At 42.9% G+C, this 22397-nt stretch overlaps 1 protein-coding gene across 1 annotated transcript in view; it reads right to left on the bottom strand.

Annotated features, from left to right (window-relative positions):
• The window catches only part of PTPRT (protein tyrosine phosphatase, receptor type T), a 418285-nt gene that overhangs the window by 74810 nt on the left and 321078 nt on the right, over nt 1–22397 (bottom strand). Inside the window, exons 10-11 of the mRNA XM_006035110.3 lie at nt 19788–19817; nt 5974–6122 (exon numbers count right to left, since the gene is read on the bottom strand). Of these exons, the coding sequence (XP_006035172.2) occupies nt 5974–6122; nt 19788–19817 (179 nt within the window). The remainder of the gene's footprint in view (nt 1–5973; nt 6123–19787; nt 19818–22397) is intronic.

Raw genomic sequence — 22397 nt, 5'->3', positions numbered from 1 at the left:
AGATGGGTAACCTGAAGTGAACAAGGTTAATTGATCACGGTCACACAGCGAGTTAGAAGCAGAGCTATGCTTTCCTGGGACGCAGTATTTTAAGTATAACCACTGGCTTACAGTGCATTGGAATAAGGTCTTTATATAAAGTAATAATGCATCAGCAAGTAGGTGTTCTACAAATACTTCAAGCAATTTAATAAAAATATTGCTCATTCGTCTCTATTGTAGTGGAATGGACTAGAGATGTAAGAAAGGGAAGTGAATATTAGAATATTTGTTTGGCAGAAAAACCAATAGGCCAGATTTTCAAAGATCTCTCCATATGGAAAAACAGTAGAAAACACTTGTGCATTTGTATAAATTGGTCAGATAGAGACTTGCACGACCAGAAAACTGTGTGCGCAATTACCCATTTAGAAGGAAAGCATTTTACAAGCACAATGAATATATACATACTTGTATGAGGCCAAGGCAGAGCAAATTTCAGTCCAGCATAGCATGCCAGAACAAAGTTCATGAACATCTTAAGTATTGCTCTATGTCATGTCTGGGCTGCTGAATCCCTGTACAGAGGCTGATATCACTCTCACTGCACAGGTATTTAAAATCTTGGCCAAAGGTGACAAGCTTTTCCAGAACAGTGAGGAAAAATCTTAAAAGACAGATGATATTATGCTTTCTTTAAACCTGGCAGTGCCCTTTCACTCTGGGTTTTCTTCTATCTCCTCCCTGGCTTCAAGAACACTGAGCTTTATTATTATTTCATAATTTTTCACCTAAAAAAGATCTCATGATGAAGATCCAAAAAGTCCCAATAATGAGTGCCTCAGGGCATACATCCCATGGGAAGTGGAAACTACACACACCATAAATAAGAATTAGCTCTTGAATGATCTATCTTGAGGTACCTATCTAGTCTGAATGATGGCAAATGCTAGTGCTCAGAGGAAGGAATACGTGAAGAGTGAATAGAGCATGGGCACAGTTTTGGTGAACTGTGGTCAGGGATGATCCTTCACCACTTGGACACTTACTTACCTGCTCCACTCTAAGCATTCCTTCTGTCAGCAGGCAGAGTAACTTGGCAACTGCCCAGCAATGTTCCTCAGTGCAAACTGACTGCTCCCTACCTGCCCCATCCAGTTTTAAAGCCTTATGATTTAAATGAATGTGGTTAGTTTCCAAATTATTCTTAACAAATTGGCCTTCTCAAACCATCCACATCCTCTGAATAAAACAGCTCCTGCCAAGCAGGAGTTGAAGGTGTCAAGCTCGCTACACTGGTAATGTAGCATTCTCCTTTGGATCGGCCCTGCCAGGCCTGCATTATCTATGGACCTTTGCGTGGTATTTCATCATCGTGGTGTCAGGAAAATGGTGCCTCTGCGCAAGACACATCATTAGTGTATCATTGTTCAGATGATGTACTACTGCTTTTCCCCTCTATGGCCTGTCACACTTACGGTCTGCCAGACTACAGGAGATTTACTTGCAATAACAACCATGTGTGCACCTTATCGGACACTTCACAGATGCTACTTGGATAATTTTAGCTCCAACCATGTCCATTCTTTGTCACTTCTTTTCAGTAATGCTCCCTCATTGAGCTAGCGCCTGTAGAAAGTTGTGCAGTGTCACACGGTGGGAAATGTCATTGTCTTTCTAGAGCTTTTTCATAGCAAGGCAGAGTCTTAAATTATAATAATAGATGTCACCATTAACACATAACTTTCCCTTTACATTTAGGTAATAAATAGAAGACAATAGGGCAGTTTCACCTCTGCATAACAGCATACAACTAAAACAGGCAGAATAATGCAGTGGCATGTTGAACAAGTTAATTCCATCAACGTGCCCAGGCAAAACTCCTATTAACATCAATGGTAATTTTGCCTGAATAAAGGCTTTGTGAGGAAAAATGTGATTAAGGAACCAAAGATCTGACCTGATAATAAGAGCTCATCTTCTGCTCCTCTTTCAACTACACTTCCAACCCAAGGCTTATTGCTCTTACTGAAATACAATTATTGATAATAAGGGAGTACAAACATCTGCATCCACGGGTGAAATGCAGTCCTGTGCCAATAGACCAATAGCCAATGCATTCCTGAAGCAGTGTATGAGCTTTACACTTGCTTAGTGCACAGGGCTAAGATCTGTCTGAAGAATATAGATGCTTAAGAAAACACACTTGCCCCTGTGTGAAACCAGCATTTTAGAGAAGAGCTCATTTGTACAAATATTATACCAGAACTTTATAAATGTGTGCATCTAGGAGTACTGAGAATGGGAAAGGGGGAATGTATATACTGGCAGGTAGCTGAAAGCAACAGAAGTTGGTTCACCTTCATTGACTGAATCAGATGAAATGATCTGGACTACACACTCAAATTCAAAACAAGCTACTACTTTGCGGCTGCACAAAATGCCAGACTTACAAAGCCAAATACATCATGGCATTCCGCTGGCTTTCTAGGTAAGGCCAAAAAAGTGTGGCAGCATAAATGTTGTAGTAGAGATGTGGGGAGGCAGTGAGCCTGTTACCCACAGTCAAGTGTAGAATCAGTTTAATATCTGACATGTTCAGTGGATTATTAGCTTGACCTTGCATAAGGATAGATTTAATCCTTTTTTATGTTAATGAAAAGAAGATTCAGACTTAAAATGACAGATGCAAGGAAACTCAAACTGAAGAATGATACTTCAAGCCAAATTTAAAAGGAGGAAGGAGCAACAATACTTCTATAATTGCCTTGTCCACTCCATTTTTTCTAAAATAACCCCAACTTTTGCAAGCAGATTGGACAACTGCAAGCCTGACTACCCACGCAGACACACAATTACCAGAATTACATGCAGTAATATCACAGCTTCCATGAACATGTTGGGGATAAATCTTTTGTATCTGCCTTGGAAAACCACGGTCTGTACCTTAAAGACACACGTCATTGAGCAGGGCCCATCTATTCACAGGACATCCAAACAAATCACATGGCTACCTACTCGGCGAAATGGGCTGGGTTCAATTTGGATTCGGCCTGAACCGGGGGCAGTGATTTGATTAGTTGATTCAGATCACTGTCCCAATTTAATTGGGCCAAATCTGAATCTGAAGATTTGATGTTGATTCAGAGAATCAGCAATTTGGCCACAGACACAGCTTTAAAAGTTTTTTCTACAGATTTCTACAGACCTCAAGGTACCAGTGCGGCTCATGAATGCTGCGATGCTGGGGTGGATGGAGTGTCCCGCAGGAGCAGGAGCTCCCCCCCATATGCTCAGTGACGAACCTGGAAGTTGACTGGAAGTACTTCTGGTCCACTTCCAGGTCTACCACTGAGTGCAAGGGGAATGCCCCCTCCCTCACATTCCCCCAGCTTGGCGATTAGCCACAGGGGAAACCCAGGTGCCCCACTAGATCCAGAAGGCACCAGTCACCAGGCTGGGGGGTAGGGGTCCCACATGTGCTCCCGTGCACCCAGAAGTGGACCAGAAGCACTTCTGGTCCACTTCTGGGTCCACTGCCAAGCGCACTGGGGACCCCCCCTCGCCCCTGGGCTGTTATGGGATGCTCCAGCATCTCAGCATTCATGAGCTGCCTGGTACCTTGACATATGTAGAAAAAATATTTAGAGCTGTGTCCATGTCCGAACCATTGAATCTTTCCAAATTGATTCGGAGGGTTCTGATTTGATCTGGAGAGATTAAAGGGTCTCCTGGTTCGATTCAGATTTGGAAATTTGGCTGCTACATCGGGCTGAATCAAATCAGTGACCAAAGCTTCGCACAGCCCTACAACCTACCATAAAATATATATAGCCATTCTTTTTGGCAAAAAAAGAAAAAAAATAGAAGGGGGAAAGCAAGAGTGGATCTATATTCATTATGAGAAGGGCAGTGTAAATCCTATTTGTGCTGTTTTACATTTACCATGATTTAGGTTAAGCATTTACAGGTGTCTCTCCATATTAGCTTTCATTAAGGAGATTTTTGAAAGGATTATTATTCTTATCCATAACTTCACAGCCAAACCTATAAAATACTTATGTGAGCAGGGGCATCCTAGTCTATAAAACACATCATATCTCCAATAACTTAATGTATTGGATTTGGCAAAAAAAAAAAAAAAAAAAAGTGTGTGTAGAAATTATGTGCCCCTTACTGGTAATTATTTTTGATGGGTATAAAACATCCAGCTATGATTTACAGTGGACTGCATCAGAAAAGTATTAACTAAATCTTTAGTAGTGTCAGACAACTAGACGACCAAGTTATTATAAGTGTAAGTGATAAAAATCCTTAGGAATGCTTTTTGCAAAATTAGTTACAGTATATTTTCCACAGCTATATCTTCAAGCAAATGATTCAGTTGTTTTAATTGCTCTTTCAAAATACTGAAAACTGATGAGACCATATTACAGGCTCATTTCATAGCATATTTCATTTCCTGACTGGAAATAGGTTTTAAGCTTCAAAACTGTGGAGGAAGCATTAAAAGAACTCTTAAGCATCTTGTACTATTTATACCATCTATCTTAGCTATTCTTAAAATGCCTATAACCATATTATTTCTCTACTTGCCTGATTTTTCAAAGGTATTTGCTGCAATTGACTTGAATGTGGAATGCAAAACTGTATACCTTTGAAAAATCAGGGCCTAAATACACTCAAGGCCTGCATCCAGATGAGCATGGATGTTTGGTTCTCCAGAGACAAGAAGCAGCAGTACACCAGCAGCCTCAGCAGCCTTACCTGGGGTCCTGGGGGCCAGGAAAACTGCAGCTACAGTGCTCCTGCAGCTTGGAGCCCAGCCAGCAGCCTGAGCATGGCTTCGGTGAGCCATGCTCCAGTTTTGGACAGTGAGCACTATGCCATGTGCGCAGTCCCTCTTTTTCTCCTCACGGGTTTTTTGAGCCTGGGATCTCCCAGAGTCAAAACCCTGCCCCTGTGCTGCAAGGTAGCAGCATGGGAAATGCTTGAATGTGCGGTGCATGGCACTGTAGATGGGTCTGTGGCACCATGTACCACATGGTTGTGCTCGTCTGGATGCAGCCAAAGGTATTTAGTATGGGAGGGAACTTTTGCAGTGCTAAACCTTGATGGCCAAATTCTGTTTATCCCTCCCATAGGTATGTTTCTATGCAGGCAGATTCTGGGAATTGACAGGAACGGTCTGCAGATTTGGGTCAAGCTACAGCTCAGCCTGTTCAATCTGAGACTGCAAAGAAGGGTTTCAGCCATAGAGACATGTTTTGTAACATGGACACCCGTTACCTAAGACTTAGACAGAAACCATTAAAGATTTCATGAAGATTACTAAGGAGTTATTGGACAGTTTTAGAAAGCACTTGGGTCTCAAACCTGGGCACAATTCAAACTGAAGGCAAAAGGCTTTGAATGAAATTCATGGCAACCATAACTGAAAAACTTATTAACATAAAGACATTTCAGTTCCAGTGTGAGAGTCACCAGCAACTGTTGCTGCTGAAAAGTATTTCCTCATAATACATTGCTGAAGAGCTCAGCATCTTTTATAAAAAATAACTGAAATGAGTTAACAGACACAAGAGTGAAAAACCTAGGCTTCCTTTGTCCCAATTTAGCCTTCCAACCACAAAACCATCCTTTTTTCCATAACAGCTGAGTGCACCATAAATTCTTTCACTCACAGAAGTCCACTTGGGGATTTGACCTCAACAGTAAATTACCTATTGATCATATGGTATAATTATATAACTCTACCTTATAATACATTCTTTCAAATAGATTTAGACTTGGACAGAGTCCTCTGAATCTGTCCAATGACTGACTTGGGACACTCACAGGGAAATTTCAGACTTCATACTCTCTTAGCTTCCCTGCATTAACTGCAGTAGTTTTATAACTAATGCTTAAATGTTGTGCCCATGGGAATAAATCCTTTTAAGTATCTGAAGATCTTGAAAAGGGAGGTATCCATTGCAAACAAGTGAAACTTACTGAATCCATTAACATCTTGGCAGCTGGCTGAAAATGCTTCTTCATTGTGGACTGCACTGAGTTTGGTGGAGGTCTTATCTGAAGTAGCAACAGGGCCCATCTCTCTCTGGGTGCTGCTCTGAGTCTCTTTCTGCTTCTTGGCTAGTTTCCTTTAGGATGTTTTGAAAAGAAGAAAAAGAAACCAGTCAGTTTTTTTTTCCATCAACAGTAAAACAAATGGAAAAAAAAAAGCTTGGGGGCTAATGGCAAGGCAGTTAAAATTTAATTTTAAAATAGTTATAAGGAGATTGATAAACATGGTAATATAAGGTCATGTAGCATGTTCTGATAATAAATATTACTGATGCAGAGAGGTCTTATACAAATCCACCTTATCCCGACAATGGGGTGCCAAGAAGATAAAGGGTATTCTAATAAGAAATTCAGAACCAGTGTCATACAGCAAGAGTCACAAGCATCAGCTGTTTCAGCAAAATCCTGCTAGGAAAAGGAAGCTGTTGGAATCCATGAATTCATGTTAGGTGGGCACCCTAAACCAACCCAGTTTGCAATTTCTCTATTAATATCTCCAATGAATAGCCTGACCTACCATGGATCTGACACTAGTGTCTAACGGACACAGGAGGAATTTTTTTGTAGAACAGTGAGGAGAGGAACCTATACCAAACCTGGATGCTCACCAGAAGTAGGTTCAGGACAGATAAATCGTACAAGGTTGTGATGGTGATTTTAAAACAGCTTCAACCTCTGACCTGTTTCCAACAATATCTATACTCCACTGGTGTCTATCTTTCCCGACTTCAAAGAGATGACAAAACCACTAGCGCAGGTAGTGCCAGCTCTGAAAGCTCAGTGACAAAGCTGTGAACATGAGATCCCCCTTTGCTCCCACAGTGACAATAAGAAAAATGAAGAGAAAGAAGGAAAAGTGGAAAGTAAGCTACTAAACCTCCATTGACATTTGTCTGTTCTATGCTTCATTCATATCAGAGACCAAAACTGTTTAAAAATGAATGCATGACATTCTACAACTAGCATCTTGAAAAGATACAGTACAAATTGCTAACACCAGGAAAGAACTTTGCTAACATGGTTTCCATAGATTAGAAAAACAAAAAGAAACAAAACAAAAAAAAAGAGAAAGAATGTAGTAAGTAGGGGTTTAGGTTTCTTCTTTTTCCCTCTAGAAAAGAAATCCTAATAACTAGATTATTATGTGAAAGAGAACTTTCCTTCACTATACTGAAGTGTTTATGGTAGAGCAAGTCAAGGAAACATGCATTTGATTATTCTTAGAAGGACAAGACATATCTACTGCTACTTATTTCAATTAGCTTTGTTTACTTTGCAGCAAATAGTATGAGGGTTGCATTTACTAGAGAAGATCACTTGATAATTAAGATTTCTGCATGAGTGTTATGATGTTTAGGTCAGCTAAATTTTGCAGGAAGAGACTGAAGTGACTCAAAAGCCTGTACCTACATCTTTGTGAAACATCACCTCCATCAAAACAATGTAGTCCATCCCAGAGAACTGCACTTGTAGAGGAAACCTTTACTAAACTCCATTTTCATGAATTCATGCTAGCCCCTGGATATTCAGATATTTTCACCTGTTGTAGAAACATAATAACTAAGCCACTAACCAATGGCTTTGAATTATATGGGTTAAATTTAAGTTGTCATTAATTTCCACCTTTCAATAAAATAAAGCAAGTATGAGATATTTACATTTTTATATTCCCTGACCACCTTTTGATCTCTTATTTCAGACAAATAGGCTGCCTATTGGACTGCTGAGGAAAGCTATACCTGATTACTAGGCCTGTGCGAAGCGGCTAGTATTCGCTTCCGATTCAGCCAATTCGGGGGGCAGTGATTCAATTTGGTGATTCAAATCACTTTCCCCAAATCGATGTGGCCAAATCTGATTCGGAGATTTGGCTGCTGCTGAATCTCCAAATCTCTGAAGCCCATCCCCACCAGGATCAGCCAGGCCCATCCCCACCAGCTCAGCAATGGCTGCCCTGCCCACCCCAGCACCCAGCTCTTTGGAAAAAAAAGCCCCGGCTCATTGGATGTTGTGGGTGGGGGGACATCCCTGCTGCCCGCCACTGCTCTGCACTGTGGGAGGCTCGTGCAGAGCCTCCAACAACCTCCCCACTCACTCCCCCAGCCCCCCCCTCCCCCACAGGTGCCCCGTCTGGGCCAGCTCTTGCCCTTTAAGAAAAAAAAACAACCAGAAAAGCCCCACACTCACCACTCCTGCTGGTGGGGGCACAATCCCCACTGCCCCGTACCATGTGGGGGTCTCTGCATGAGCCCCCCAAGTCCCAAGGCTGCTGCAGGAGTGGTGAGTGCCGGGGCTTTTCTCAGGTTTTTTTTCTTAAAGGCCTGGAGCTGGCCTGGGAGGGGCACCCGTGAGGGGAGTTGGGGGAACAGGGGAGGAGTCAGGGGGCTTGTGCAGAGCCCCCCCATGCAGCATGGGGCAGTGGGGGTGGGCATCACAGATCACCCCCCTACTTGGCAGCACCCGGTGAGCATCGGGGCTTTTCTTTAAAGGGCCGGGAGCTGGGGTGGGTGGGGCAGCCATGGGTTGGGGCTGGGTGAGCTGGCAGGGGTCCCCCCATGGTCCCCACACCTCTCCCCCAGCCCCCCCACACCCACCTCTAGTATTTACTAGCTCAGAGTTGGCTGCAGCTCCCTGTTGCAGCCACCGGAAACTTCCCGAATCATCGAAGCTCTCCAAAGATTCTCTTTTCCAAAGATTCAGAGAGATTTGAATCAATTCGGACCTTTTAATTGGTCTCCCGATTCAATTCAGATTTGGCCACCAAATCAGGCTGAATCTCCTCTGAATCAAATTGCCACCTGAAGCTTTGCACAGCCCTACTGATTGCCATTTTTGATGCTTAAAATGGTGAGCTAATGAGGGTAAGAATTTGTTATTAAATCCAGATTGAATTCTCTCTAGCAATTTTTACCTTCAAATCCCATTGCTTAATGTCATTTGAAACATACTGGTAAGGTCCAAACTCATTTCCTTTTGAGAACTCACGGAAGCCCTATAAAAGAAATTCTATGCTGTCTTGTAAGACACAAATGGGCCTCTATTGCCTGGACTATTCAAAAGGAAAAGTAATCCAAAGTTAGCATTCTTGATTTAAAATATTTCACAGAAGCATCACAAGCAAATTGGCAGCCCCAATTTACAAGTGGTCCAAAGGTGGACTAACTCAAGGTCTTTAATACTTGGGGTAGAGGTATATTGGAAGAGATGCACAAGGAAGCTGTACAGCATCTGGTAATGCTAGGCATGACTTATCAAATGTTTTTAAGAACAAAGCAATTAGAGCTGTGTGAAGCTTTGGTAGCCGATTTGATTCAGAGAAGATTCAGCCCAATTCGGCGGCCAAATCTCCAAATCCAAATTGAATCGGGAGACCAATTAAAAGATCTGAACTGAATTAGAAGCTTCTGAATAGATTTGGGAAAGATTTGGCACTGCTTCAGAGATTCGGTGATAGACTAAATAGGCAGTAGTCCTCACCATGCTGGACACAGCTGCCTCCAGCTGGTAAGTCTGTTGTGGTGGAGGGGGGAGAGAAGGAGCAGGGGGGAGGGAGGGATGGGGCTGGGACAAGCTGCCCATCTGGGGCAGGGGTGGGGGGTTGCAGGACTTGGGGAACAGGGTAGGGGGATGCACAGGATGCAGGCGCAGCAGCACTGGGAGCGGGCACTATGCCCTGCCGCCGCTTGCCCAGCCAGGGCAGGGGGGTGGGGCGAGATGCAGGTGCAGCTCGCTCTGGATAGAAGGGGGCAAGTGGCAGCAGGTCATAGCCCCTGCTCCCAGCACTGCCGCACCCGTATCCCTTGCCCCCTCTGGGGGGAGGGATCCGTATCCCTCCCCCCGCTCTGACTGGACAAGTGGCGGCAGTGCTCGCATCCTGCACCCCTCCACCTCAGCTGGGCAAGCAGCAGGCTATGTCTTGCTGCCACTTGCCCAGCCAGGATTGGGGGGCACAGGGTGGGGGCGTAGCAGAGCTGGGAGCAGGGGCAATGCCGTGCTGCTGCTTGTCCCCTTCCACCCGGAGCAAGCCGTGCCTGCATCACATCTCCCCCCTGCCCCAGCTGAGCAAGTGGCAGCAAGTGGCCCCTGCTCCCAGTGCAGCCATGCCCTCATCATATGCCCTCTAACCCTCTACGTCCCATGCCCCCCTGCCCTGACTGGGCAGCTTGTCCGAGCCCCAGCCCCAATCCTCCCTTCCCCATGCCTCTTCCCTCCCCCATCTGCCCACCACAACATACTTACCAGCTGGAGGCAGCTGTGTCCAGCGTGGTGAGGACTGCTGCCTGTTTAGTATGTGGCCGAATCTCTGAAATGGTGCCGAATCTTTGGATCAGATTCAGCCAAAATGAATCGGGACAGTGATGTGAATCTCCAAATCGAATCACTGTCCCTCTGAATCAGCCAAATCCGAATCCAAAGTGAACACTTGTTGTTTTGCACAGGCCTAATAGAGATCACTTCACAAATTAACAAGAGGGACACAGGCTCCAGTTCTCTTTTATGGATTTGTCAGCCATGCTTTTTAATAGTATCAAAAGTATCAGGTTGCTGTCTTTTCTCCCACCTCAGCTGTCTGTCTGTTTAGAACAGCAGCTTAGAAAAAAAGCCTATTTGGTCCTCTCCTTCACTGCAATTTATAGAAAGGATTTAAAAAAAAAAAAATCAAATGATTCTTACAACAGTGTTAGGAATACCACTTAAACTCACAGCTAGGTAGAGATTTATTTGCCAGCATGTCAAAACATCTTTGGAATTGGAAAAGCATTTATCTGAAAAAGCTCTGTTTGCAAAAATAACATACTTGAAGTGATCTCTCTGAATTATTGACAAAACATATCAGTGACATGGCTTCTGCTCCCTTTACTGACCAGCTTCCCATAAACACAACAACTGAAACATCCAGATGAAACTGCTATCAGTGCATTAGTGTCAATCACGGGTGGGCCACAGGCTGCCTAGAACTTGTAACCAGCATGAAACTGCAGAGTTTGTCACCGGGCACTGTGAAGAAGCTTTCTAGCTCATGCATTATGCAGTTAGAAAGGGGAAGAAAAATAACTGGACAGATACTTGGAAGAAAAGTCAAGTACAAGCAACATGCGATAAAGTGATTGAAATGTCAAAGTGTCAATAAGGAGGAATGAATGGCTGTTTTACTTTTAAGTCCAAGGGAATCATGCCAAAAAGAAACAAGAGCCCACCAAGGAAGATTATAAGGCTACCCTTGCATCTTCAACAGAGAGGATATTTATAATGTATGCATAGGAAAAATACATGAGGAAGAGGTGACACAAATAAGTAAACTACATCATAGGATGTTATCTGTGTTCAGTGTAAAGATGGATGTGGTAGGAGGTGCTTAAAAGCCAACCCATGGAAACTCCTGGTATAGAGTAGATAGTGTACTTAGACAAAAAATCCCATGGTTTGTAAATTCTTCAGAGTAGGGACTGCCATGGTTTTGTGCCAAACCTCAATGGACCTAATGATGGTTGATGTTGTATTTGACACCACCCTGATTGCCTGAGTTTCTGACCTGGCTCAAAACCGGAGCAACATGGTCATTTACCAGTGTCACCCTTCCAAGTTGCATTGCTGCTCCCCAACAGTAGGCAGGGCCCTTGTTAGGGAATGATCTATGAACACTACGCAGATTCACACTGTGACGTCCAAGGAAAAAAATGACAGCATATTTGTGTCATTCAATGTCTATGAATCTATTAAATCTATAATATTTCCTCCTGCATACTTGTTGGGACTTGAAATGGGAGAGCAGATTGTAGGGTCTGTTGGGTCACAGGACAAAACACTGTCTCCCAGGATAAATTCAGCATCTACTTACATACAGCCTGGGATTTTGTGATTAAAATGTTCAGGAAAGAAGAATGGGGTTTTTACTAAATCTTTACTCTGGCAAATCTGAAGCCTAAATATTGCCAACCTTACTCCTACAAGAAAGCGTTACTACACTACTTGAAATTAGCGCTGTGCGAAATTTTGCCAGCTGTTTCATTTTGAAACTGTTTCGACTCATTTCGAGCTCGAAACAGCGAAATCAAAATGAAACAAAAGGCTTCGAAACAGCCTTGAAATAGAACAAGCGCAGTCGAAATGTTTTGATCCTAGCACTGCGGAAGGGAACTCAGCCTAGCTGAGTTTCCTTCCCCAGCCCAATCGAAATGTCGAAACAGTGAAACCATTTTGACAAATCAGAACGGAACAGTGTTTTCCAACTGAAACAAAACTTTAAACAAAACACGGTTCTGTCAAAGCGTCAAAATGGATGTCGAAGTGGAACGCTGTTGTTTTGCACAGCCCTTCTTGACATGAATAAAGGTGGCAAAAGGCAGCCATAAGTCAGAACAATCATAGGATTCAGCTGCTAAAAATATCAATGTGTCTACATCCTCTATCAGACAATGGTCTGATCTGCAACTGCTAGTACAAAATCTGTAATCTTCACTTAAACAACATTTCCTAGTGATTTCATTTGTCATTTTACAAAAAATACCATTTGCTTTACAATGCACTCAGATGCAGGCATCTGTATTGCAAACTAAGAAAATCCTTGTTTTAATAGATCCACCAATATACTCCTCTTCAAAATCAAGATGTCAGCCTGCAAAACATCACCTCACTCACATATTATAAATAATTTACAGCACTTGGTTTCTGGGATTTGTTTTAATCATCCTCATTAGGATGACATAAGCACTACTCTTGGTTTTGTTCTTCCTGCATCAAATAAAAAGTCAGTTTACTCTCTTTAGGATTCTCATTCTGCAGTTTAGTCTTTGCCGGCAGATCCCTGAATCCATGGACATATAGGCACATAAATATCTTCTTATATGTTTATATATAAGCATGCCTATAAATGAAATTGATGTTTTATTTTTCCCACATGCCCTGCAGAAGCTGGAAATAAATTCAGCATGTAAACTCTGTTATTTTAAAAACTGTTGGCATAAATTTATCCTAATACCTTCAATAGAATCAATTCTTAAGAAAAAAGTCTCCTAGTTCAACAATTACCATTGTTACACTCTAGATGAGACTACAATGGATGGTGAAGCTGCTCAGCACATAGCAAGAGGTGTTCTGCACTTCTGCAAGACCAAGAGGAAATGAAAGCCACTTATCTGCTGTTGAGTGTCTTCTTCCCATAGAAAACATTTAGCTGGGTGTCTGCATCACACACGTGCCTCTATCACGAAAAGGACTTCCACTGAATTCTGACATCACTTTCTGACATACTTCATACAGTGGCCATAACTACACACAATCAGCAAAAAGGGGGGGGACCCCAAAAGCCCTCCACAACATTAACATTTCTATTCCTGTCATTAGTTTGGGAATAAAAAATCCATCATAAAAACTCCTGCATGAAAAGATGCTTTATTTAAAAATATAATAAAACTAGTACCTGGTATTAGATACAAGACCTATTTTAATACAAAAATACAGCCATTTAGCTAAGACAGTAAAAATGAATAAATAAAAAAGTGTAAAGCTTCCACTGTTATGTTAACTAGGCTACCTCACACATTTGCTATGCTATACCATATATTCACAAACACCAAAGTGGTAAGCTATTTATTTGACAAGACCAGAAAAAAAATGTTACATGGGCTGTGCAACACAGCTAGTAGTGCTATAAGAATCTTGGGCCAAAATCCGTATTCATGCTTATGTGAATCATGAATAACTCATTTGAAAAACTGTCATTTCTTCCAAGTCATATGCAATCTCCATGGTTTGGTTACCTGGCCAGGACTTTAGTATGTTTGACAGGCATTATACCTAAGTAAAAGTGTGTGTTGTTACTGGGTAGAGGAGGGGCATGGAAGCGGACGTGCATCAGTTCCTTTGTGGTAAATTTTGTATGTCCACTCCTGTCTCACACTAAGTCTAAGCTAACTGAAGGAAGCTTACCTCTGTTTCATTCTTTGTTTTAGCTTCCACTTATCATGGGGTAGGACTTGCCATAAGGAAGTGTTATCACAAAACAGCTCGTGCTACAAGTCTCTTTCTTCCCTTTTTAACCCCATAAAATTTGTTAGTCTGTCCTTACCTGAAGTTATGAGGATATCATAATGGCACCTGCCATTTGCATAAGATTTCTAAGGATTTCAAAGTCAGCAACAGCAATTAACTTTTACAGATGGGTAAATTCTCATGGAGCAATATTAAATGAACCCTCCAAAATCAATTAGCAAATTAGGAGTGTACAATAGACTCAAGTCTTCTGCCCAGAGATCCAGGCTTAATGACTATTCCATGTGGCCTCCTCTTTTGATTATAGTTCCCCATGACTTTTCCACTGTCTAGTCTGACAAAGAGCTGTTGCTGTCCCACAGTTTCACTTTACTACAGGGTACCCAATATGCCAGCACTTCACAGATACAAAGTAATAATATTACAAATGTATGAAAATGGCCCTCGAATACACAGTTTTTGATTCTCCTGATGGTTACTCTTTTCTCTCTCCTTGCCTTGCAAGACTCCATCCAGTGATGTGTGTTACTGCAAAACAATAAGAATCCTCTGTCATTGCCTTCCATAACAGTTGAGGGTATTCAGCCTTCCTGCAGACTTTGTAAAACTAAATGTTATAGCCATTGTGCCTACTAGGCCTCCCTGTATTGCACAATTGACTGGCTAACTGCACAACTACATTAAGACCAGGTACACATGCAAAGCAGCTATCACATGAGAAAAAGCTCCAACCAGCTATAATTATAGACCTAAAAATGTGTACTAATTGTATTGCTGGTTGCTATTGAGATTTAACTTGCATGTGTCGCAGCTGGGAGCCCCATCAGCTGTCAGAGCTCCCAGTCACAGGGGTGCACCATGCCCAGCATGAAACCCCAGGTCCAGGGGAATCACAGCTGCTGTGATCCTGTGATCCCTAGGGCTCAGGAGTTTGTGAAACCCCTCAGCCTGAGGGATGGCAGCTATAATTTCCAGAGCTCAGGGGTTTCACATACCCCAGAGCCTTAGGAATCATGGCAGCTACGATCCCCAGGGGCCAGGGTTTCATGCAGCCCTGAATCTGGGTGATCACAGCTGCCACAGTACCTCAGCCCAAGTTGGGAGCCCCTCAATTGAAGGAGCTCCTAGCTGTGGGCGCTTGCTATTTGCCAAGGTAGGGGAGCCCAGGATCAGGCTCCCCCTGTACTGGCGAGAAGGTGTGATCTGATCTAATGAACAATCCCACAATTACACCTCCTGCCATGCACGTTACATGGCAGAAGGCACAATTGTGTGGATCACACATTGAATCCCATTGTGCCTTCACCTGCATGGGCAGAAGGGGCCTAATTACTTCACTGGAACAGACCATTGCAACTCTAGGAAAAACATCAAGTTTCACTGAGTAATAGTTATGAGGATGGTCTCAAAGACTTAAAAGAAACTACACTTCTGAGTAAGGACATGGTTGTAGATTTGGGCCCTTTATAAGCAGGAACTCCAGCCAAGTAGCTAAATTAGAGTTAAGAGAAATGACCTGAAAGCAGAAGAGAAGAATTATTCAGGGCAACACAGCACTTAATCCAAGAAACAAAAACTACAAATAAAATATGTTGGAGCAGCACATTCCATGGGCTCGTGTTTAAGAATCTTTCAACGGATACATTTGAAAGCCTGCTTTTAGAGGAGTGATAAACTCAGTTCAAATTTGCTTCAGGGCTAAAATTTACAACACAGTCTCTTGGCTTGAGCGAGCCAGCTTCATTTAGAATAAGTATAAAACATTTGTGCTCTTTTTTATTTCTACTATTCTCAAAAATTAAAAACAAAACATGACAAGATAAACAAATTTTTAAAATCCTACTTTGCTTATAAGCCACATAAAAGACAATATTAAATAGTCAAAATAACCTTGACCCCTACATTTATAACTCTGAAAAGGCCTACTTTGAAGATTTCGGAAATTTCACTAAAAAGAAAAACAAAACAAATGTTCCATAAAAATTATATTCACTTTAAAAGAGAACTATTTATTTCCATGAAAGACTCCACAGCATTATACCTGAGAGGGAGAGAACCCAAAATAAAAAAACAACAAGATTTCCTCCATGGCACTCTGAGTCAGGGAAGCCTAGAAAATGCTATCAGTATGACAGCTTCTCTATGAAGGGAAGTAACACAGGAATTGTTGAGAAAAATGGCAATTTTTCCCCTGAAATTCATAAATGACCAGAATCCACACAACTGCACCACAGCTGTGCAAAACCTTGGTGATGAAATGCACACACAGGTGAAACCTAGTTCATTTAAAAGCCATTTCAAAGCCCAACATTTCACATAATGTTTGTTAAAAGATCTGTTGCAAACTGTATAAACTTTGGCTCAGCTTTAAGCAAGCGATGCAAAAATCCACTATTTTAATGGTTTTAACTTGAAACCAGAATTAAGGTAATGCTTAACTGTCTGCTGCTTGAGTCACTAGGATGCCTTTTTTCTCCTGGACACCACCTCTCTGCTCTTAAATAATTTAAAAAATAATTAGTATTTAAATAATAATGACACCTGTTAATGATACTTGGTTCATTATAAGGTTTATTCTGGAACCAAAGTGAAAATCAGAAGGGCTTTGGAATTCTCAAAAGGGAAGAAAATACAACTCAATCTATCTCTCTGATAATGTCTGGAATTTAAAGGCAACCCCTACTGTTTTCAGATTTAAGAGCTATGAAGGAAGAAACTTCACCCACCTTTTGCTAGCCTTATTCTCAACTATACATTCAAATGCAAGGCCTAGTTTCTCAGATGAGGACAAGCTCTGCATTTGGAGAATGCAGAGAAAATAAAGACATTCTTACACATACCCAATGCCTTGCTCTGCCACTGTGGCCACTGAGGTGTCCACATGAGGGTGACAGCCAGGATGGTCCTGATTATGTCCCATCCACCCATTCCCAACAGGGAAATGCACTGGAGAGGCTACTTCAGGCTCACTCCTAGCAGCTGCTCTGGAGCACACTGGAGACTGAGGTCATGACAGCAGCCATAGAAACATGCCCAAGAGCATATTTCCTCCTGTGGGGTAAATGGGGAAGGGCACACTCAACGGCATGCCTGCCAGGTCACACTGCCACTGGTGTGCAGACAAGCTTTTAGCGGACACTCTGGTTTCTTCAAATTTGTAAGATATAATGGCCCAAGGAACTATTCAGGCAGCTGGGCTCTTCACTCCATCTGGAAACTCCTCCTGCCTTAGAAGACATTCAAATATATCTTCCTCACAGAGAACTGTTAAACAGTGGCAGTGAAGTAATTTTTACTGGGTTGCTTAAACCAGCATTATGGCCCTGCCATGGAAAATGTCACAACCAGACCCAGAATTTGACCCATGATCTTTATATAAGTAAAACTTAATATTATAAAAATTAGGTACCTTTCAGACACAGTGTGACAGGGGGCAACTCTCGGGGCCAGGTCTCATGCCATCCTGCCTACCTGTCTCTATGGGGCAGTTCACCCAGTCTCGCCTACCATGACTTTGCTGTTCCCATAACTGGTGGAATAATGCAGGAGGCTGCCCATTCCCAGCCCCGATGCCAGCAGGCACTATCTGTGGCTTCGAACCTCTCCTACGCTGCAGCCCATGCCTCGCAGATGGCATCTCAGTTCCTAGCGACTCTGGCCCCACACTGGGCCCCATAACCCTCCAGGCTGGACTCCAACTAGATCCCTTCCCATAAGGCGGTCTACTCCATCCTCATTTTGGGCTGCTTAGCTCCCTGCATTCTTCCCCCTCTCAGGTGTGCCCCTCCCCACCCAGGATCTTTGGCCACACGCCCTCGCCTCACCTCCAAGGCCAGTCAGAAACCCAGGCCCTTGGCTCTGGGCATCCCTCGTTGTGGGCCCCTGGCTCTTTTGACTCTTCTAGTTCTGGCCCCAGCATTGACCAGTGGAGGGTGCCTCAAGTCAGTCTTCTGAGCAACTAGCTCACACCCTCTTACACGGGTCCTCCTTCTTGGGCCCTACTAAGTAGTCACCCATCCAGTTGTGGGAGCTGGGGTTATTAAGGCGCCCCAACCCACCTTTCACCAGGGAGGCAACACATCCATGGCTGGGTGCAGTTTTAGGTCATGCCCAGGACCAAGAGCCTCCTGCTTTTACCTTCAAGATGTTCCAGCTGCAGCTCAGCCAGGCAATGTTTCTGCCTGTTCTGGCAGCAGAAAACTGCAGCCTTTATATCCCTTGTTCTAAAAATGGCTGCTGCCATCAGGCACCTGGTAGCTGCCTGACTCTGCCCTTAAAGTGGCAGGCACCCAAAGGTGTACTGCCAGACACAGGCTATCTATAATAAGGGACTCAAGTTTCAGGGAAGGCTAAGGGACAAATTCAAAAGAAGTGGCTGTTGATTTTAAATTATATGAAAGTGAAGTAGTGCACATGGTACGCTCTAACATTCAGATATGCGGTGTACGCTGCAGATGAAGAGTTTTAAACAAGGAGTGTGAACAAGTGAGAAATTATGTTAAAACAGCTCCTATCCCATTTTAACTTACATTCACACCATTCTCAGTCAGATCATGTAAAAAAGAAATCAACTTCCACTATAGTCACACTTGCCAAATTCACACCAGACAGGCTTCTCATCCGCAGCATTCATGCATGAGCCATTATTATATACTATACTTACTAGGGCTTCAGCAGGTGTGTGGGGTTAAAAATCTGAACCACTTACACTAAGTACAGACAGTCAAAAATCCTGAGGCTGAATCAATTCAGTCTTCACAGGTTAGTCTAAACTGTATAGATTAAACTGATAAGAAAATTGAACAGACATTCATTTTTTATTCTGGAAATGCAGCCACATGCCTGCAGTGGCTCAGGCCAGAAACTGGGGGACACTAGAGCACACCTCCCTGCTCAGCTGGATCAGACAGCTTGGGCCCAGGCTAGCTCACTGACCCCGCCATGGGGAGGAATGCAAGGGAAGGTTTGTGGGGAAGGTGCAAAGTATCCTGGGATACTGGGGGACTGAGCTAACTTGAATCTGGAGGAGATCTGGGCAGAAGTTCAATAAACTGATTTAAACCTAAATCAGCTAATGATGATACTACATCCATCCAGGTTTATCTTTAACTGGCTTCAGTGACTTTGAGAGCAGTTTACATGCACTGAGCTTCTGTTGTGTTACAGATTTAAGCCAGTTTCCAATACTTATACTGGTTAATTTCTGTCTGTAGCCTTAAACATCAGATGATCTGATCTAAAGTCCCTAAGTCAGAGGCCTGGTTTCAAATTGGAATATTTTCTGAGGTAAAATCTGATATGGTTCTAGCTACTAAAATGTGTGAGGCCTATGTAAGGTCCACTTGAACATGCTTAATATTTTTAACCAAATTTATATTCCAAGACCAAGAAATTCTAATTAATAGTTCTTGGGTGTGAATTTCCTGGCAGAGAAGGCAGCATTACCAATAAGAGTGTGGAGAGGATATTCTGTACTTCAGCTGTTGCATTTGGAGATTTGTAAATATATACTGACATTTCTGAGCCCACTAGCTTACTTTGCAGGGGCAAGTGTGGGTACAGTGAAGGAAAGAATGAAAAAAAAATAGTGTGAAGGTGAGAAAATAAAAAGCATACTTTTTGAAAGGCAAAGATCAATGAAACTGATAGAAAAGCAAATGGTAAAGGAAAACACACACTTGTACAGAAAATCCAACACTATTACTATAAAGCACGTACTCAGGAAAAGTCATCTCCAGCTAGGTACTTACAAGTAATATGAGTAGGAATATGCATTTCTTCTAAATATTGATGGCCAGTCAGATGAAGAAAATGTCCAAAAAGGGAAAAAAAGGGGAAAAAAAACATAATTAGACTTATTTTGTTTCTCTGAAATGTATGCAAATATATGTGCCATCCCTTGTACTGAGCTGTTTCTTTTCTAAACCTTTCCTGAAAGGCTGACATAGCCAACAGGGTAAGAAGATAGATTTGGCATCAGGAAATGATGGATCAATTCCCAGCTTTGCTGTCAACTTGCTCTGCCACCTTGAGCAAGTCACTTCATCTTTCGTTGCCTCAATGTCCCCATTTCAAGAATGCAGCTAATGAAAACTTTGTAAAGCACTTTGAGATCTCTGGATGAGAAAGCCTAAGTGGAAGCTAAGTATTACATCAAACGCTAAGTAACAGACAGTTGTACATCTTTTGACATCCTACCACATCTGAACAAACAGAGAACTGATTTACCAAGTCTCATCAAATTCTGAATTGGTGGTTGATAAGGACATGGCAAATGATTCATTATGGATTCTGGTAGAAACAAATATTTGATTTGTAGTGGCGATAAACATGTTCCCATTCTGTGTCATTACTTAATGACTGTTAAGCATTTCCTATAAAAGCCCTCCAAGAAGATTTAGCACATTTTGATATTCTGCATTCTAAGGAAATATGTTTTGGCAAACATATGTTGCAGGTCATGGCACTTTCTTGTTGGAAAACCTGTGCAAAGTCCCTTGTAGCAGGTCATTCCAAATCAGATATGGCACAATGCATTACAAGGTATTACACATTACCAAACACGACAAGTCAGATCGTTGTAGGTAACAGGCACAGTCATGACAGAAGTGGAGCAATGAAACAGAAGCTTCATCTTTATAATTCTATAACTTTTTGTTGTTGTAGGAACCACAAATACTGGGGTAGACTTTCAAAATGTAGGTGCAAAACATGAATGTAAAATATTATGATTAACCTGTACACATAATTAATCCAGCTGTATATGGACACTTAGTAGTTGAGCACATGAATGGTTAATTAGGAAAATCTGCATGCATAGTTATCTGATTTGTGTGCATAATAGCAGCAATTAGCACACACACATTGGGCATGCCCTCACATTTGCATTTGGCACTCCTGTCTTTTTTGTTGCAAATATGACCTACTTCATTTTCTCGCTCACTCACAATCTGCTGCCTATGAAGAAATTTCCTCAGGGGGAGAACAGCTGACTACAGATGTATAAAACAATTAAACTGAAACAACATGTTTTGCCTGATTACTGGTCTTGTTACAAACTCAAAACTCAAGCCAGGTTCTTAAAGGTTTCCCAGGCTTTTTAGTAACACTGGGTCCCCAAAACATGCATAGTTTCATGTTGAAATTGCATGGAATTTAGTGTTCTCTATCGTTTTATAGGATTCTGAATTAATTTCAACATACAAACAAAAAGATGTGGGAAGTGAAAATCTATGAAGACAAAACCCAAGTAAATATTCCAAAAGGAAACTTTTGGAACCAAAACTGCTCCATGACACACAGTGGGCATATCTACTATGGATTGGACTAATTAGTTCTGCAGTAAAGTGTCATCATCTAGACGCATGGTGCTATTAGGTTGCAGTAAACTAATTAACTCCACCGTCAGACAGCCTCTTGTCACCTTGGGTGTCTCGCGGCTGGTCTAACCATTGACCCACCCACCTGTCTAGGGGAGTCCAACCACCTGCCTCGCCTTGATGTAACAGAGAAGTTGTTTATAGGCGGGAGGCTGCCCATTTGCTGCCCAACGCCAAGGACGTAATACGCAGCTCTGTACCACTCCTACACCATGTCCCATGCTTCACAGATAGCATCCAATTCCACTATTACTAATGACATTACTGGGCCCCCAACTTGGCCTATGGCCCACTCAGGTGTCTGTCAACATGCCTGGACCCCAGGCCCCACTCAGTGGGCCTGGGTCATGTGCTTTTCTCTTAGTGTGTGCTCCCCTAGCCTTTCCCCTCCATGGGGTCACTCACAAGGCAGTGGGGACTGAGGCTTTCTGGCACCCCATACTCCTTTCACTGGGGAGGCACAGGTGTGGCATTTCCTGGAGACTGCCCTACCATAGGCAGTCCCACCACACCATTTAACCCCAGGAGGCTGTAGTTTCAGGTCATGCCCCAGGACCAGGAACCTCCTCCCTCCCCATAGTTCCTACCTGACCTCCAGGTGTTCTAGGAGCAGCAGATCTCCAGATGGGTGATGTTACTCCAACAGCATCCCTCCAGCAACTGCCAGCTCAGGTCTGGGTTTATACTGAGGCTGCCCAGCCCCATTCTCCAATTCAGGAGCCCTCTTGTGGTCATATGACTGACTCTTTAGGCTGAACTGCATTTGCTAGCTGCTCCACAGCCTGTTCAAGCCTCTTAAGTGGCAGCTACCCAAGGTACCCTGCTACACCTAACATATCTACTTTACTGCAATGCATGTGTAGACACTGACCAGGGCTGGCTGGGGCACAAGGATGATACAGTTTAAGAGTGCCTGCTGGCTATCCCTGCACAGTAGCACCCTCGTGCCCCAGCCAGCCCCTGTGCAGCACCTTGAGCCTG

Source organism: Alligator sinensis, unplaced genomic scaffold (genome assembly GCF_000455745.1).
Source record: "Alligator sinensis unplaced genomic scaffold, ASM45574v1 scaffold494_1, whole genome shotgun sequence".
Lineage (NCBI taxonomy): Eukaryota > Metazoa > Chordata > Crocodylia > Alligatoridae > Alligator > Alligator sinensis.
Note: the sequence above shows the minus strand (reverse complement) of the source record. Positions and strands in the feature narration are given on the sequence as shown.